Consider the following 17,741-nt stretch of genomic DNA (forward strand, 5'->3'; position numbering starts at 1 on the left):
AGTGTTTGAACGTGATTCTCGCACAGACCTTTTTATTTTTCGCTTTGGCAGGTCTCCACTGTGTCTCGGCTGTGGTCTCCACTGTCAAGACATTTGTTGCACCTTAGGCCCTCTCCTGGACATACAGTAGACCAGCATTATCTCTGGTGTAGTTTAGTAGCTTGGTTAAACCTGACTGAATGCTTCACGTTAAACAATGGTGAAAACAATTGTTTAGTAGCTTGGTTAAACCTGACTGAACGCTCCACTTTAAACAATAGTGTAAACATTTGTTTAGTAGCTTGGTTAAACCTGACTGAACGCTCCACTTTAAACAATGGTGAAATCATTGTTTAGTAGCTTAGTTAAACCTGACTGAACGCTCCATGTTAAACAATGCTGAAAAAATTATTTCACAATGGTTCAGTCTGGTTAATAACCAAGCAAGTATTCAGTGAGACAGTTTATCATACCTAGTAAAACATAGAGTACTCTTTTTTGGGCAGACTCATCATAGCTTAAAGACAGCAGCAGGAGAAGGAGAGAAACACACACCACTTTCATCTTTCCTTCTCTTCAGGTGTCTTATGAGCTGTCATTTTAACGATAGAACATATGTCATCAAAGAGTGCTTAGTGTGACAGACGTATACAGTTGGTCCTGTCCCGGTGCATCACATGTAGGCTTGTGTATAATGATAGACATGGTGAAACCCAAGTAGCACAATTTAATTGAGACAAATATTTGTGACACTTTATAACTTTTTAAGCATTTTGGTGTTTGTGTTTGTTCTCGTGGCGATTTCTAAGCTTTGTTATAGTGCGTTGTTATGAGCAGTAAATAGTGAAGTAGTTGCAGGTAAGTTACAACTCAAACAGAATCTCTGACCTGGTTAAGTTTCCTTCCGATGTGTGTGGAGCTGTCCTTTCTTAGCACAGCATTTCCTAGATGTCCTCTTGTCTGGATCTGAATATCGGAATGGGAATTGCTGGTTTTCAGAAGAGATTACGCAAGACTAGAAAGTTTACAGCGATCAGTGCCACATAACAGTGACTGTTCCAGACCTGGCCAAAAATCATTATATTTTGTAGTTTATTTGAAAATACAAATAGTTTTAAAAAGTAGTCATTTTTGGGATCTGTATTCAAATCGTTGTAGGCACCTCCAAAGTAACTATTTGCTCCCCCGGATAAATAGTTACTTTCCACATTGCAGAGTTATCCAAGGTCTGCTCTGTTCCACATTGGGACATTCAACATCGGGACAGAGTGTGTAATGACAATTTTAATGGAGTCTATATTTTATGTTGTGTTACTGGGTAACACATCATATAGCCTATAAACTAGTCCTGTATATATCAGCTATAAACTAAACTTGCTCATCACAGGTTAATTATGTCAAACATAAATAATCATTAAATGCAAACTGTTTGGAACAGACGCAAAAGTACAACTTTATTTCTGTAACTTCTTGACAGTTTCAATCATGTGCATTGATTAGTGATATTCAGCTTAGTACAATAAATGGACTGTATAGTATACAGTATGGTAGACAGAGGGTGTGTCTCTCAGTTGCACTGGTTGGTGGTGCAGCAATAGGCATCGATGTCCTTGTTGCTTCCCAGCAACATGCATTCTGACATCTTCATGCATCTCTTGAAGTATGAGATAGCTGTGGAGAGAGAGAAGCGAGACAGGGTAAAACACCAGATATAGAAGACACAAACCAGCACATTTTCTTGATTGGATAAAGCAAATGTTTCCTTAGATGTCAATCAAAAGGATTGGTTATTTTGTGTTTTATCGATTGGTTACTGATCCTCGGGTTACACACATTGTAAAGTGCCTAGTGAAGGGATATATACAGATGAAACTCAGGGTATACTGCCTAGTAAAGGGGATAATAGATACGTACGGAGTGGGGGCTTGAATATGACCGTGCCGCATGTGTCATGGTCAATACGGCAGGTCTCCACTGTGTTTCTGCAGCCTTTGCCAACACAACGGTTGCATTTCAGGCCCTCTCCTGGAGAAAACAGAAGAACAGCATTATCTCTGTTGTATTGGAGGGAGTCTGGTTATCCATTGTGTAAACTGGGAGACTGGAGATTAAAGAATGGAGATAAGAATACGCAGGCAAGCTTTAATCTGGGTCAGATGAATCTGTTTATTTGGCATTGTCCCTGTCAAATAAAGACATGAAATAAGATGAAGACCTTGATGGGCAGACTCACCGAAGCTACATGCCAGCAGCAGGAGAAGGAGAGAAAAACATATAGCTTTCATCTTTCCTTTGTCTTTCTTCAGGAGTCTGTTGATCTGTCGTTCCAACAATAGAAAAAAGGCATCACCGAAGACTCCCTCTATGCGGTGGGATTATGCGATGTTCAACAATTGCTACATGTAGGTTCATGTAAGTCTGATTTATTTGAAATGTGCAGAAACATTCTGAAACCAACCATTTGACAACCCCAGTAGCACAATACCATGAGACAAAGTTATTAAGGAGCTGTAGATAGTAGAGTAGTTGCTCACCTGACTGTATTTCCTTTAGGTGTATTGAGCTTCCTTGACTCTCCTCTCCTTCTTCTTCTCCTTTTATACAGCATAGTACGCTAATAAAGCTGTTATCTATGAGTCACTTGTGTGAGATATTGGGCAATGTATTTACTCAGGTTTAGCACAAGTAGTACCCTATGTCTCTCTGTAAAGGACTGGAAATTCCCGGATTTCTCAAGACAAAGGTTTGCAGTGTCGTGTTCCACACTGGGACATTCCACATTGGGACAGGGTGTTTAGAGAATTTTGAAATATCAAAGCTCAACAAAACAACTGACTGGTGTGCATAGCTTATGTAAGAGGCGGTGTTGGATGCTGAATCCTTCATATCATATGTAAACAAGTTCTTCTTATGACATTTAGACATATGTTGAAATCAGGAACAAAAGATAAAAAAATACAATTTTGCAATACTGAATGTATTTCATTGCCATTTGAACTGGGCTCCAGCCACATGCATATCAATGATAAAGAAGGTGAGTATGGGTCATAGGTCTTATAGGTTGCAGTTGTCCCAGCTGCAGCAGGTGACTCTCAGATCCTTGGTTACACCAAGCTTCGAGGACTCCATCATCTTGAAGCAGGACTTGTGGAAGGTGTTCTCTGGAGAAATAGAGAGAGAAAGATAGAGAGAGGGGGGGGAGAGATGATGATGACGATACCCACTGGGCACAGACGTCAGTTCAACATCTAGTTTTGATTTACATTTGGTTGAGTTGTCAACTAACGTGAATTCAACTTGAAATCAACAAGAAATGTCACCATGTCATTGGATTTAGGTTAAAAGCTGGGTGAAAACATTTGGAAATTCCCTTATATTGGTTAACTTTTGCAAATCCAATCAGTCATCACATAGATTTTTGGGGGGGTTAAAATGACGTGGAAACAACGTTGATTCAACCAGTTTTTGTCCAGTGGGTAATGACTGACGACTGAGTGATAATCTTGTAGGCCTACCTAGTAAATAGATTTGTGTTGTGTGTGTGTGTGTGTGTGTCTTTGATTGATTTCTGGTCGGATTAATAAGGCATTGTGGCGTCTCTGCAGTGATTGTGGCTATATGCCATGCTGACTGAATGGTGCTGGGACTCACCATAAGGGGAAGGGTAGGTCACTTTGGCACAGGCGTCCAGCTCAGGAGGACAGGTCTCCACAGTCTCCACACAATCACCACTGCCTGGTGTGGCCTGGACACAGTTATGGCACTGCAGGGCCTCACCTGAGAGAGGGGAGAGAGAAAGAGAGAGAGAAATAGAGAAACATGAAAGAAACCACGACTAAATCTTGAAAGTCACTGGCCATAGGCCATAGTCATAGTGTGTAGTCTAGTGCACACTATTGACCTACTATCAAGGTTTTTTTTTATCTGAACTTTTGAAAATAAAAACATTAGGATGGTTCAACATGAAGAGATGATATTTACCATAGATGACGGCCACCAGGAGCAGGAGACCAAAAGCAAAGACGTTCATGTTTGGATGTGGTTCTAGGAGAGAAATACACTTTTAAACAGTGTAACCTATATAGACACTACAGTTAACATATTGTTCAATGCCTGAAAGTCTTTGTGTCCTAGGCTCAGACAGACGTTTCAAACAGGTTCAAAAAGTGTGAAGTCAGTTCCCTTTTGCCCATCTTAACCTACTGGACCTCTGCAGGTTTCAGTGTAACTCTCCTTCCTCCGGCCCCTCCTTTTATACAGCAATATGATACTGAAAGACAGTGCTGTGGGAAAAGAACCAGATAAAAAAAAACATGTTATTTTTAAAGCAAGGACACAGGTGCAAAGTCAGAGGATCATTGGGTTTAATATCCTGGACTGGCATCAGCTGTAATTGTGATGTAGCTATGTGATTGTGCGATATAGCAGTTACAGGAGCTAAACATACTTTTTCATCTTCCAACTATTTTTCATTAAAAAAAAGGGTTGAAAAAGGAGGTGTGGAAATAAGAAAATAAGATCAACTATTTGAAATGAACCTGTAAAGCTTTGAAAATTACAATAAAAACAATGAAAAGAAAAAAGGGGGAAATATAAAGAGTTGAAATGTTAGGCCTTCCTAAAGGATGAGGAGGCTGTGCAGCCCGCGCTGTGAACCTACCTGATGCTGCAGGTCAGAGTGGGTCCCATTATGCCTGGCAACAAAAAAAAACCACTGCATTCCACAGTAAGAACCTTAAACCAACGGTCAAGCATGGTGGTTGTTGTGTGATGGTTTGGGAATGCTTTGCTGCCTCAGGACCTGGACGACTTGCCTTAATAGAAGGAACCATGAATTCTGCTCTGTATCAGAGAATTCTACAGGAGAATGTCAGGCCATCCATCTGTAAGCTGAAGCGAAGGTGGGTCATGCAGCAAGACAATGATCCAAAACACACAATGAAGTCTACATGAAAATGGCTAAAAATAAAGAAATTTGAAGTTTTGGAATGACCTAGTTAAAGTCCAGACCTAATCCCAACTGAGATGTTGTGACAGGACTTGAAAACCCAAAAATGTTGATGAGTTACAGCAGTCCTGATTGGAAAGGTGGAACAAAATTCCTCCACATTGACGTGAGAGACTGATCAACGACTACAGGAAACGTTTGGTTGGAGTCATTGCAACTAAATGTGGCACAACCAGTTATTGAGTGTAAGGGGTTATTTACTTTTTCACACAGGAGCGTTGAGTGTTGCATACCTTTGTTTATGAAATAAATAAATGAAGTATGTCATTGTTGTGTTATTTGTTCACTCAGGTTCCCTTTATCTAATATTAGGTTTTGGTTGAAGATCTGAAAACTTTCAGTATCAAAAATATGTAAAAATAGAGAAGATTAGAAAGGGGACAAATACTTTTTTACAGCACTGTACTGACAATATGCCAAATAAAATGGGAGTATACTGTACGTTTAAAACAGGTTAAAACAATAATGTTCTCACTTTATTCGCTTCCAGAAAACTAGAATATAATAAAATACATATAGAATAAAATGGATATATAACCCTAGCAAGCAAATATGAAAAATCTGATATATTCTCCAGAACTCCTTCACATTATGTTGGCCTATTGAAATAAGCATGTTAATTCTCTATGCTGCTGTTGATCTTTGTATTGTATGTCTGTCACAGGGGTCGTTGAATGGAGACCAAGGCGCAGCGTGTATAGTGCTCATTTTTAAACTTTTAATGAAAACACTTCAACAACAAAACAATAAAACGACCAACAACAGTCCCGTCAGGTACTCTAGACTAAACGGAAACAACCACCCACAAAACCCCATGAAAAAACAGGCTGCCTAAGTATGGCTTCCAATCAGAGACAACGATAAACAGCTGCCTCTGATTGGAAACCATACCTGGCCACAACATAGAAAATGACAACATAGAATGACACTCTAGACAACCCACATAGAAAACAGAAAACCCAAAACACATAGACAAAACACCCCCCTGTCAAGCCCTGACCAATCTACTAGGGAAAAATGACCTCATACCAGGGTCAGGACGTGACAATGTCGTGCTCTGCGTGATCCATTGTACTACTCTCTGAGCTAGACCATTTCCCCTATGATCACAAAGGATCGCATTATTCATTATCAACCCTCTTCACTACGAAGTACACTTAGTCACAAGCCTAAATTGGATTATCATGAAATTAACATCACTGGCTAAATGCTGCATCCTTTGAAAAGGGGCTACATAAATCTGAGAATCTAAGAAACAACAAATTGATTCATTACATAAACTAGATTTGGTTATTTCAGTGCTTAGCTTTCTGTGGGATACATTGCTTTCAGAAAGTATTCATACCCCTTGAAAATTGAAAATGGTTTAAATCTTTTTTTTTATTACCCATCTACACACAATTCCCCAACACTGTTGGCAACAATTGCAGCTGTGAGTCTTTCTGGGTAAGTCTCTAAGAGCTTTGCACACCTGGATTGTACAATATCTGCACATTATTCTTAAAAAAAATATTAAAGCATAGATTTTCAAGCTGATTTAAGTCAAAACTGTAACTAGGCCACTCAGCAACATTCAATGTTGTCTTGGTAAGCAACTGCAGTGTATATTTGGCCTTGTGTTTTAGGTTATTGTCCTGCTGAAAGGTGAATTTGTTTCCCCATGGTCTGTTGGAAAGCAGACTCAACCAGGTTTTCCTCTTGGATTTTGCCTGTGCTTAGCTCCATTCTGTTTATTTGTACACTTAAACACTCCCTAGTCCTTGCCAAAGACAAACATACCTATAACATTGTGCAGCCACCAACATGCCTACAAATAGTGGTATTCACTGATGTGTTGTGTTGGATTTACCCCAAACATAATGCTTTGTATTCAGGACATAAAGTGAACTTCTTTGCCACATTTTTTGCAGGTTTAATTTAGTGCCTTATTGCAAACAGGATGCATGTTTTGGAATATTTTTATTCTGAACAGGCTTTCATCTAGTCACTCTGTCATTTAGGTTAGTATCGTGTTAGGAAGGACACCTGTCTTTGTAGTGACATGGGCTGGATCTAGCTTTTTTGAGCCCTAAGCGAGATTTGGTTGAGGGACCCCGTCACCAAGAGGGAAAAATGTTTTATTAGATCCCCTCTTGACAGCAGAGAGAAAAATGTACATTTTAAAGTTAATTTGCAATTCTACCCATTTTGCCATGAGGCGTACAGAAAATGTTGCAGTTTCAAGGCAAGTTTTCTGCAGTTCTACACATTTTTTCATGGGGTGGAGAGAAAATGTAGCAATTTTATAACACATTTCAAACAATTCTGCTAATTTTGCCATTTGTCAGAGAGACATTTTGCATTTTTAAAGCACATTTCCTTCAATTCTACCCATTTTGCCATGGGGTGGAGAGTTTTAAAGGGAAATTAACCTTGTATTCATCCTTTTCAGTACCAAACCAGTGTCTACATGCAGTGAATTCAGAAAGTATTCAGAGCCCTTGACTTTTCCCACATTTTGTTAAGTTACAGCCTTATTCTAAAATTGATTTTAAAAAATCCTTAGCAATCTACACACAATACCCCATAATGACAAAGCAAAAACAGTTTTTTAGAAATTTTTGCAAATGTATTAAAAAGAAAAAAACAGAAATACCTTATTTAGATGTTTCTACAACTTGATTCGAGTCCACCTGTGGTAAATTCAATTGATTGGACATGATTTGGAAAGGCACACAACTGTCTGTATAAGTTCCCACAGCTGACAGTGCATGTCAGAGCAAAAACCAAGCCATGACATAGAAGGAATGTCCGAAGAGCTTTGGGACAGGATTTTGTCGAGGCACAGATCTGGGGAAGTGTACCAAAAAATGTCTGCAACATTGAAGGTCCCCAAGAACACAGTGGCCTCCATCATTCTTAAATTGAAGAAGTTTGGAACCACCAAAACTCTTCCTAGAGCTGGCCGCCTGACCAAACTGAGCAATTGGGGGAGAAGGGTCTTGGTCAGGGAGGTGACCAAGAACCTGATGGTCACTCTGATAGAGCTCTAGAGTTCCTCTGTGGAGATAGGAGAACCTCCCAGAAGGACAACTATCTCTGCAGCACTGCACCAATCAGGCCTTTATGGTGACCAGACGGAAGCCACTCCTCAGTAAAAGGAGTTTGTTGGCACATGACAGCCGACTTGGATTTTGCCAAAAGGGACCTAAAGACTCTCAGACCATGAGAAACAAGATTCTTTGGTCTGATGAAACCAAGATTGAACTCTTTGGCCTCAATGCCATTTGTCACGTCTGGAGGAAACCTGGCACCATCCCTATGGTAAAGCATGATGGTGGCAGCATCATGCTGTGGGGATGTTTTTCAGCGGCAGGGACTGGGAGACTAGTCAGGATCAAGGCAAAGATGAACAGAGCAAAGTACAAAGAGATCCTTGATGAAAACATGCTCCAGAGGGCTCAGGGCCTCAGACAGGGACGAAGGTTCACCTTCCAACAGGACAACGACCCTAAGCACACAGCGAAGACAATGCAGGTGTGGCTTCGGGACAAGTCTCTGAATGTCCTTGAGTGGCCCAGCAAGAGCCCGGATATGAACCCGATCAAACATCCCTGGAGAGACCTGAAAATAGCTATGCAGCAACGCTCCCCATCCAACCTGACAGAGGTTGAGAGGATCTGCAGAGAAGAATGGGAGAAAATCCCTAAATACAGGTGTGCCAAGCTTGTAGCATCATACCCAAGAAGAATCAAGGCTGTAATCACTGCCCAAGGAGCTTCAACAAAGTACTGAGTAAAGTGTCTGAATACCTATGTAAATATTTTTTTATTTTATTTTTAAGAAATTAGCAAAAAATTCTGAAAACCTGTTTTCGCTTTATCTTTATGTGGTATTGTGTGTAGATTAATGAGGAAAAAAACAATTTAATCCATTTTAGAATAAGGCTGTAACCTAACAAAATGTGGAAAAGTCAAGGGGTCTGAATAAAGGCACTGAATGTGAAAACAGCGCGCTTCTATGATCTGTGGTTAAAAAGATAATGTCCTAAAAAAATGCTTCTCTGTGACATCACATGGTAGGATTAGAAGTACAAAACAGTGATTTTCAAAACCTGGATGTCACGTTGGTATGAAGAGATTCGGGAGACAGGCGCAGGAATGTTTAATAGGGTTTTTTATTCATCCCAAATGACGGAGTGCCGTGTAAGGGCACGAAGACCAAATAAACACGTAACAAAAACACAGGGTTGAAACCCAAACAAAAGAGAGAGGAGTACCTCGAATAAATACACACGCGCACAATGATTAACCCACGGGACGAGACTCGTAATCGTCTGCGCAATCCACAATGGCACGAAAGCCAAAACACACAGCACAGTTACTCCAACGGACATAGTAACAATAATCGACAAGACCATGGAAACCAAAGGGCACATATATACAAATACTAATCAGTGGAAATAGGGGACAGGTGTGCGTGATTAAAGTTCTGGAGGGATCCGTGACACTGGAACGAGTTTCTAGCACAAGGTAGGGTCTTTTCTTGCTCCCCACATCACCTTGAATCTCATATTGTTTGAAAATCACTGTTTTAAAAAATGTTTTACCTTTTGATGATGTCATCGGGTAGAACATTTCAACTTTATATTTAATTCTACGAAACTTAGAAATTAGCCATTTTCACATATGTTGATACTGGTATTGTGCTGGAGATAATGCAATTGAGGTTGAAAAGTTGCGGTTTAAAGCAAATTACCTGCAATTCTACTAATTTTGCCATGGGGCAGAGATTTAAAAAAATCACACATTTTATTTGCTGGAGCACCCATCCGTAGCACGCGCTCCAGCAGGTATATTTCACTGGTCACCGCCAAAGCCAATTCCTCCTTCGGTCGCCTTTCCTTCCAGTTCTCTGCTGCCAATGACTGGAACGAACTGCAAAAATCACTGAAGCTGGAGACTCATATCTCCCTCACTAGCTTTAAGCACCAGTTGTCAGAGCAGCTCACAGATCACAGCACCTGTACATAGCTCATCTGTAAATAGCCCATCCAACTACCCCATCCCCATACTGTTATTTATTTTGTTCCTTTGCACCCCAGTATCTACTTGCACACTCATCTTCTGTACACCTATCACTCCAGTGATTAATTGCTATATTGTAATCATTTCGCCACTAAGGTCTATTTATTGCCTTACCTCCCTTATCCTTCCTCATTTGCACACACTGTATATAGACTTTTTCTACTGTCTTATTCCATGTGTAACTCTGTGTGGTTGTTTGTGTCGCACTGCTTTGCTTTATCTTGGCCAGGTCGCAGTTGTAAATAAGAACTTGTTCTCAACTAGCCTACCTGGTTAAATAAAGGTGAAATAAAAAATATATATTTAAAAAAAAATATCATAGAATTGTACACATTTGCCATGGGGCACAGAGACATTTTTGCCGTTTTAAAGAAAGTTTTCTGCAGTTCTACACTTTTGCCATGCAATGGAGAGAAAATGTTGAAATTCTATAACACATTCTATGCAATTCTACTCATTTTGCCATGTGGCAGACAGAATTCTTTGCAGTTTTAAAGCTAATTTCCTGCATTTCTACAAACAGGCCCCAAGTTTGGATAACTGGCCAGACAAACTTAGCAATCTAAAAATTGTTAGCTGACATGGCTAATTGAGTGACTGTCAGTGACTGACAAAACAAGATTTTGAACTTGCACCTTGTGTATTCTACTATTCTAACTCAACAGTAAGTTCAGACCCCGACTGAGTTCCAAAAAACCCCACACATAAAATCATTTGTAAACATTTCGAAAAACGTCATTCCATTTTGACATTATGGGGTCTTGTGTGTAGACCAGGGACACAAAATCTCAATTGAATCACTTTTAAAGTCAGACTGCATCACAACAAAATGTGGAAAAAGTCAAGGGTTGTGAATATTTTCTGAATGCACTGTATATTCCCAAGAGCAAAGAGCCAAATGTACAACCATGCTAAATGTTGTTCCATTCTTGCAATTACATTTATATCCACTGGAGGGTACCATCAACACACTAATATTCACTGAGAATGACAGAGATAGACAGTCTTCTGTGTCATAATTATGGTTTTATCCAGACAAACCATTTTACCCAAGATGTGTACACATATAATAGAACACAAAATGTATTAACACACATTTATTACTTTGCTTACAAATGTTTTGTTCCTTCAATTTCTTAGTTAAGCTCTGTGCTTTGTGCCTCTCTGGAGTAGCCTTCTACTAATGATAACACAGCTATAAATTACTTATATAAAATAAATAATGAAATAGTAGCAAAGCAAACTAATATTCAGATGTGAAAATAAGATTTCATCGTCTAGGCCACAACATATCCGGGGAACTCATGACGCACACACAAACACACACACCACAATAGTGTGTTTGAAGCATTTTGAGAAGTACACAAGTACATCCAGTGAGCACTGATAAGTCAAAATGGTAATGGTTCATAAATGTACATTCAAATAAGACATTTGGTGCATTCAATAAACTTCAATGCAGTTATATAACAGTCTTGTTCGGAGGTTATAAAGACATTCTCCCTGTATAAGTTATGGGGCTACACATTGGCTGCCTCCCAGGCTTTGACACAATGTCTGGAGTCCCTTTGCCAGCTGCTATGCATTTGGAATATCTCTTTCTCTCTCTGTATCTCTTTCCTCACTTTCCCTTCTTCTCTCTGTTGTCTGACAGGCCCACTGATTCCAAAACAAACAGACACATCCTCTCCCCTCCTCTCACTCCCCTCTCTACTATACTCCCCCTTGCTGGGGAAAGCTCTCTGTTTCCTCCCTCCTTCCAGTGCTTTACTCAATGGCCTCCATCTTAATGAAAACATGGACCAAGTTTTAAAGGCCTACTTCTTAGTAAAACAATGTTTAAATGTCTACCTCTTAGTAAAACAATGTTTAAAGGCCTACCTCTTAGTAAAATGTACAGTATGTCTAATTATTTACAGATTTACTTTGTGAGCACATATGTCAAGTTTCTCAGTCAAAGAGCTTCATTGGTAGATAAAAGCAGTCATGCTAAAGTGATGCCACTTTGCGGCGGCAGCGTAGCCTAGTAGTTAGAGCATTGGACTAGTAACCGCAAGGTTGCAAGTTCGCATCCCTGAGCTGACAAGGTACAAATCTGTCGTTCTGCCCCTGAACAAGGCAATTAACCCACTGTTCCTAGGCTGTCATTGAAAATAAGAATTTATTCTTAACTGACTTGCCCAGTTAAATAAAGATAAATAAAATATCTCCATGTTGTTGAGTAAGTTAGTGCACATCCCCAGAAGAGCTGTAAATTGTTGCACTGGTCCTTTTAGGGCGAGTCAGTCACATCCCATGTCTGGGCAACTCCCTACTACCTAACTCATGTGCCAGGGTAGAGGGCACAAACTGCCTCCTGGCACTCTGGGTAGAGAGTAAACACTCCTAAATTAATCATCTTCCCGCTGTCCTGTAGGGAGCAGCTGTACAAGTAAAAGCCATCATAGGACAACACAGTGCAGTCTGTGGGACACAGTGGACCTGTCGGCCCGCCACTTGGCTTTCCTCTTCTTCTTCTGGCTCCTCTCTGGAATCTGTTGCCTGGGTGAGAGAGAGAGGGAGAGAGAGAGAGAGAGAGAGAGAGAGACTCTCATAGCATTTGTATCAAACAGACAAACCTACTCTAAATAATCTGTGGCGGTAACATACCTGATTACCCTAACTAACTCGTGGAACGCCTTGTCAACATTCATGGCTGGGTCCTTAGCACTTGTTTCAATGTAAGCTATCTGTAAATTAAAAAGCTCCGAATTTAGTATGGAGATCAAACAATATCTGTCAATGATATATATGTCAAGTTCACACATTCACTCACACTGTGTTTACTAGCCATCTCCCTCCCCTGATCACTGGGTATTTTACGTAAATGCAGCAGGTCCACTTTGTTGGCCACAAGAACCATAGGAAAGGATTCCCTAAAAAATAAGAAAAATAAGAAGGAATGAATGAACGAACGAATGAATGGATGGACGGACTAATAAATGCATGAACACATGAATAACTGAATGAATGAATGACTGTTGTCCTAGCCACGGCCACCAGTGGGAAGTTAAGTAGTAAATCCCACCGGTCCTTCACCCTGAGGATGAGTTGATGGAAGCGGTCCACATGTTCAAAGCTGGCCTTGTCTGTGACAGAGAACACGATGAGGAACCCGTCCCCAGTCCTCATGTACTGTTCCCTCATAGCACTGAACTCCTCTTGGCCTGCTGTATCCAGAACTGCAGAGACAGACACATGCACGATCAGACAGGTCACACATATAACATCTACAGTGAGAACAGTATTACAAATGATCCTGGTTATTCATGAATATTTGTAACTGTGTGCTGATCCCTCAGATTTCACAATGGCTGCACAATAACGTTATCCTTTTTTCTCCTTATAACAGAACATTCAATCGTGTTCTTCAGTACATTGGAAAGATTATTTCGGGGGAAACGACATAGTACTTTGGCCAGGTTAACAGGTCGTACTTTTTATTTGTAATGTATGTGCTATCTATAAATCCATTTACCGTCCAATATGGCCCACTGGGCATCAATCTCAGTGTGTTTGAGGTAGGAGTCCTCGATGGTGGGGTCGTAATCAGGGACAAAGATCTTCTGAAAGAACTGAATGGTGAGAGCACTCTTCCCCACTCCCCCATCCCCCACCACGACCAGCTTATACGTGGGGAGATTGTCGCTGGGAACAGCGCTCGTTGCCATAGTGACAGCTATGCTATACCTGGAACACAGAGGGAAGACAGAAGATGGTGTATGTCTGACTGATGCCATTTAGAATGGGCTCTTTGCCCCTCTCTTGCTCTGGACAAAAATACCTGACAAAAATCACAAATGAAATGCCACAGGTAATAGTGTGGTAATAGAATACATCTTAAATGAATATTATAAAAGCAGAGATCCTTCTATTTCACTGCAATGCATAGAAAACATGGTAATCATAATGTTTAGCTTCCATTCCTTATATAGTCGCTTACTCACTCGGCCAAAACAGTATCATTCTTATGTTGGAATACCCACACCTTTTCACTGAAAACATCAAACACTCAAACAAGGCTGAGGTCTGTACTGTAGCTGTCTATTCCTTGTCTGCTGGATCTTCACTGATGTACTTAAGTCAGGGAATCACCCACCCACACACACGCCATGAGTAAGCAAACCCAGCCTGCAGCTCCATACAATGGCACTGGTCTAACATGATGACGTCACAAAGAGAGCTCTTCCTTCCTGCGGTCAACAATGGCGGGACGTGGAGAGTTTCCTTTCTCAGTGGATACTGTAGCCTGTGTCCCTGGCCAAAGCAGGAAAGGGACCCAGATGCCTGTGGAACTTACAGGCCCTCCAGAACAATGTTGTAGCCAGAGAATGGGCCAAGGGCCGACCAACTCAAACAATTCTCAGTCAAACCTGGGGGCTGGGGAGACCCTATTCTGAGGGGTACTTCTTTGGGTTCCAAGGGGTATCACATTCTCTAGGGCAGGGTTCCCCAACTGGGGAATTTGTCCCCCAAAGTTTCAGAGAACAACAAAAACACTGGGTTTTTTTTACATAAAAGACTGTAAAAACACCAGGAAATCAGCTCCAAGTTATTTTAATTTAAGAAATCTGTTAAAGTATTCCCACGCATAATAGAGAGATACGTGATCTCATTCAAATGTTAGCAAGGTTTTAAATAATTGTTGAAGACATTATATCTATTTGGGCTTCTTGTGGACAATTTGATGTCTACAAATGATGTGTAATTATGTTCCAGCCCCCCCCCTCAAGAAAAAATCGGCCCATGGCTGAATCTAGTTGATGATCCCTGCTCTAGGGTCATTATGAAAATACTGTTGTTGTTTTTTCAGTTATATGTCATCAAAGGCTGTTCTAATCGCATATTATGTAGGCCTACCTGCAGAGCACAACCTGTTGATCAAGAGGACTACTTCATGTAGTCTGACGTGGGTGATTCCTTATTTCTCAGACACATTTCGCGCACACATTCACCTCATTTGTGATCAGTCCGATCTGTGACTCATAAATCCCCATTCATCTGTGATTCACAAATCCCATATCCCCGACTGAACACTTTAGTTTTTATTGTGCCATATTCGACCCAGTAACAAAGTTGAACAATTATTTGCTTAGGCATAACCAGATAAAGTGGGATTCCGTATTGTAAAATGCCTCGCCATTTCATATTATTACATGGTATAATTTGACTTTCACACACATTTCAGTAGGATACAGCTAGCCGTGACTTTACATCTGAAAACACCAGACATCCCAAAGCAACGCAATCTGTAGTAGCCGATTAAATAAAAAAGCTTACCCCAATATATATACTGTAAAGTCGCCTGAATGAAGTCACATTTCTTGCCTTCTCGTGTTGTAAAGCTGACTTCATTCAGATCTGTACATTTATATCCAATCAATTTCATATCACAGCTGCTGGAAAAGCCAGCATCTGCCACAAAAATGTAACAGTTACTTTGCGCTGCAACAGCTGATACGATAGGTTTGCTTCAAGCGGGAGAAGGGGGGTCAACATTTATTATTTTTGAGCAAATAAGCCATTATTTTAATGATTATAGGTCACATTTAGAGTTTGTCGGGCTTAATTTAAGTGCTTAAGTATTGACTTTCAATATGTTATGTTTTTAGCCTGCCACTTTTGGAGGGTAAGTAAAACAATATTTGAACAGGAGCCCCCTGATGTAGAAATGGAGCATTCCATGATGGCTCAAGTCCAGATGTGATCATATAAAAAATAATGTAAGTCATTTTCAACCAATGTATAGCCTATTGCTTATTTACAAAGTATCTATAAACTATCTATAAAAACGAATAAAGAACCATTTATTAACAACTTCCAAACTCTCCATGAATAATTTTAAGTAGGCAATACCTTAATGTTACTTACATGTTACCTACAAGTGGGCAGTTCTAGATGCGGATGTACAATATCAGAGTTTCTGCATTTCATTTTGAAACTATATACAATATACCAGTTATTACCATTAATCTCAAATAGAAGTGGCATGAACATAGAATTGGCCACAAGATGGGAGTATAGGATATTTATTTGCAAAGGTAGATAAATGTTTAATAAGCGTTTAATATATCACACACAAACTACCTTTATGGAAAAAGATTTGAAGTTACGTACAATCTAATAATAATAATAACAGTATTAACGTTTAATATTTTTCCCATTTCTCACAATATAGGCTGCGCGCGTGCGTGTTGTGAAATCTGCGCCTCGAATGCCACGCCTACTAGTTTGACAGACATCACCCCCGTTCCAAAAAAAATATGTGTTGTGGAGTTTACGCCATATTTCGTTGCTGCCCAATGGTTTATGCTGCATATAAATGATCAACGTCTTCAAACGAGGTTGTCTTTGAATTGAACTACAGTTTGGGGACCGCGGAAAGGAAGTTCTGTTTTTTTGTGGTAATCATACCTACCTGCTCGTGCTTGCCTTGCTCGCATTACAATGGTTGCGTCCTGTATTGACGTTTGCCTGGGTCCATCATCGCTGTGGTGCTGAAGAGAAACGAACCTGTGCGGCCGAAACGAACCTGTGCGGCCGTAGCGAGTGTATGCTGCTGCGAACGATGAGGAGGTTTCTGTGGATCTGCAGCGGTTGAATTTCACCACTTCGCCCACTTATTGCTGTGTTCTTGATTTTATCCCTCAAAAACCTGGACTCTACCGGCGCAGTTTATGAAGGTAACGTTAAGCAGCCTGCATAATAATAACGTCATGCCATGGTTAGCTTGCTAGCTTGCATAGCACAGCTGTTGTAGCAAGTTAGCCAACTAGCTGTTAATCTATCCAGAGACAGTATTGCTACACCACTACGTTAGCTGATGCTAGTCCTAGTGACAGTGACAACTATTTGATGGCCTGGAGGTTGGCTTTCTAGCTAGCTAACATCAATGTGTTGTTTGTTATTTTTTCCCTGTCATATGCCAGTTGGCATGCATATAGGCTACAGTTAACTAGAATAGAACAGAACAGAATAGAGTGTGCACTTCTGGTTTTGGGAGAGGGAGGGAGTGTAGGCCAGGGGAGAAGGTAGAGGTTAAATATATGTCTGGGTCAATAGATGGATGAACCTGTTTCTTGAATCAGTACACAGAGAAACCCCACTGATTCTGATTACAGGTAGGCTAAACACTGGTTTAGCTGGTTGACATAATAAACTCCACTCAGATTTCATACAAGTCCTGTTTGCCTGTAATAATGCAGTTATGACACATATTCATGTTGTATTCATGCTGCTGGATGCAAGACCCAGTGCTCGGTTCCTATCACAAGAAATATGGAAGCTCTAGTCTAGTGCACTGACTGACTTCGTAGAAACACTAGGCTTCTAATCTACCTGCCGCTACAAAGAAAGACTGAGGGAATAGAGCTTCACAGAAATGGCTTTGTCCCTGGAATCTATAGAATCCCCAGTGATGTCATCATGACATTTCCTTCTCTGCCTCCTTTGCTGACCATAGTGGAATATAGAGCTAGAGGAGCAGCCATTTGCTATCACACAATCTCAACTGTCTCTCTCTCTCTCTCTCTGATGAAGAGCTGCAGAGTAGAAAGAAGAGGATGCTTGTATCCTCCACCTCTCCATCTCTCTCCGTCTGTCTAAAGCAGCCTCACACTTTTAGAGACTGGGTCAGTTATTGTCAAGTG

General features: G+C 40.5%; 3 protein-coding genes across 7 annotated transcripts in view; 1 reads left to right on the forward strand and 2 right to left on the reverse strand.

Moving 5' to 3' along the window:
- Nucleotides 1-1,407: 1,407 nt before the first annotated feature.
- LOC106574371 (phospholipase A2 inhibitor 31 kDa subunit) lies at nucleotides 1,408-2,698 on the reverse strand. Of its 2 annotated transcripts, none has more exons than XM_014150226.2 (4): nucleotides 2,514-2,698; nucleotides 2,213-2,297; nucleotides 1,894-2,004; nucleotides 1,408-1,650 (listed from the first exon to the last, which is right to left on the reverse strand). In XM_014150226.2, the coding sequence occupies exons 2-4, from the start codon at nucleotides 2,262-2,264 to the stop codon at nucleotides 1,547-1,549; spliced, it is 267 nt and encodes an 88-aa protein (XP_014005701.1). In that variant the 5' UTR covers nucleotides 2,265-2,297; nucleotides 2,514-2,698; the 3' UTR covers nucleotides 1,408-1,546. The 2 variants fall into 2 exon arrangements, with proteins under 2 accessions (XP_014005701.1, XP_014005702.1); XM_014150227.2 differs by having other exon boundaries at nucleotides 2,213-2,341; nucleotides 2,514-2,559.
- An 8,361-nt stretch (nucleotides 2,699-11,059) lies between these two features.
- LOC106574266 (ras-related protein M-Ras) lies at nucleotides 11,060-16,700 on the reverse strand. Of its 3 annotated transcripts, none has more exons than XM_014150048.2 (6): nucleotides 16,511-16,700; nucleotides 13,571-13,782; nucleotides 13,121-13,274; nucleotides 12,869-12,968; nucleotides 12,703-12,782; nucleotides 11,060-12,594 (listed from the first exon to the last, which is right to left on the reverse strand). In XM_014150048.2, exons 2-6 carry the CDS (start codon nucleotides 13,761-13,763, stop codon nucleotides 12,495-12,497), a joined length of 627 nt encoding a protein of 208 aa, XP_014005523.1. In that variant the 5' UTR covers nucleotides 13,764-13,782; nucleotides 16,511-16,700; the 3' UTR covers nucleotides 11,060-12,494. The 3 variants fall into 3 exon arrangements, with proteins under 3 accessions (XP_014005523.1, XP_014005522.1, XP_014005524.1); XM_014150047.2 differs by lacking the exon at nucleotides 16,511-16,700 and adding an exon at nucleotides 15,373-15,547; XM_014150049.2 differs by lacking the exons at nucleotides 12,703-12,782; nucleotides 16,511-16,700 and adding an exon at nucleotides 15,373-15,531.
- LOC106574264 (tyrosine-protein phosphatase non-receptor type 4) overlaps nucleotides 16,496-17,741 on the forward strand; it is a 35,460-nt gene continuing 34,214 nt past the window's right edge. For both annotated transcript variants that reach the window (XM_014150045.2, XM_014150046.2), the window contains exon 1: nucleotides 16,496-16,775. The gene's annotated coding sequence lies outside the window, so the exon portion shown is untranslated. The remainder of the gene's footprint in view (nucleotides 16,776-17,741) is intronic.

The sequence above is a fragment of the Salmo salar genome, chromosome ssa16, assembly GCF_905237065.1.
Source record: "Salmo salar chromosome ssa16, Ssal_v3.1, whole genome shotgun sequence".
Taxonomy (NCBI): Eukaryota; Metazoa; Chordata; class Actinopteri; order Salmoniformes; family Salmonidae; genus Salmo; species Salmo salar.

Excerpts from the sequence above, each read along its gene's own strand:
- LOC106574371 (XM_014150226.2), bottom strand. The coding sequence starts at position 2,264 with ATGAAAGCTATATGTTTTTCTCTCCTTCTCCTGCTGCTGGCATGTAGC. Across the intron at positions 2,005-2,212 it reads GCTGCTGGCATGTAGCTTCG|GAGAGGGCCTGAAATGCAAC; the intron begins GTGAGTCTGCCC and ends TGTTTTCTCCAG. Across the intron at positions 1,651-1,893 it reads CATATTCAAGCCCCCACTCC|CTATCTCATACTTCAAGAGA; the intron begins GTACGTATCTAT and ends CTCTCTCCACAG.
- LOC106574266 (XM_014150048.2), bottom strand. The coding sequence starts at position 13,763 with ATGGCAACGAGCGCTGTTCCCAGCGACAATCTCCCCACGTATAAGCTG. Across the intron at positions 12,969-13,120 it reads ATCCTCAGGGTGAAGGACCG|GGAATCCTTTCCTATGGTTC; the intron begins GTGGGATTTACT and ends CTTATTTTTTAG. Across the intron at positions 12,783-12,868 it reads AGATGGCTAGTAAACACAGT|ATAGCTTACATTGAAACAAG; the intron begins GTGAGTGAATGT and ends TTTAATTTACAG.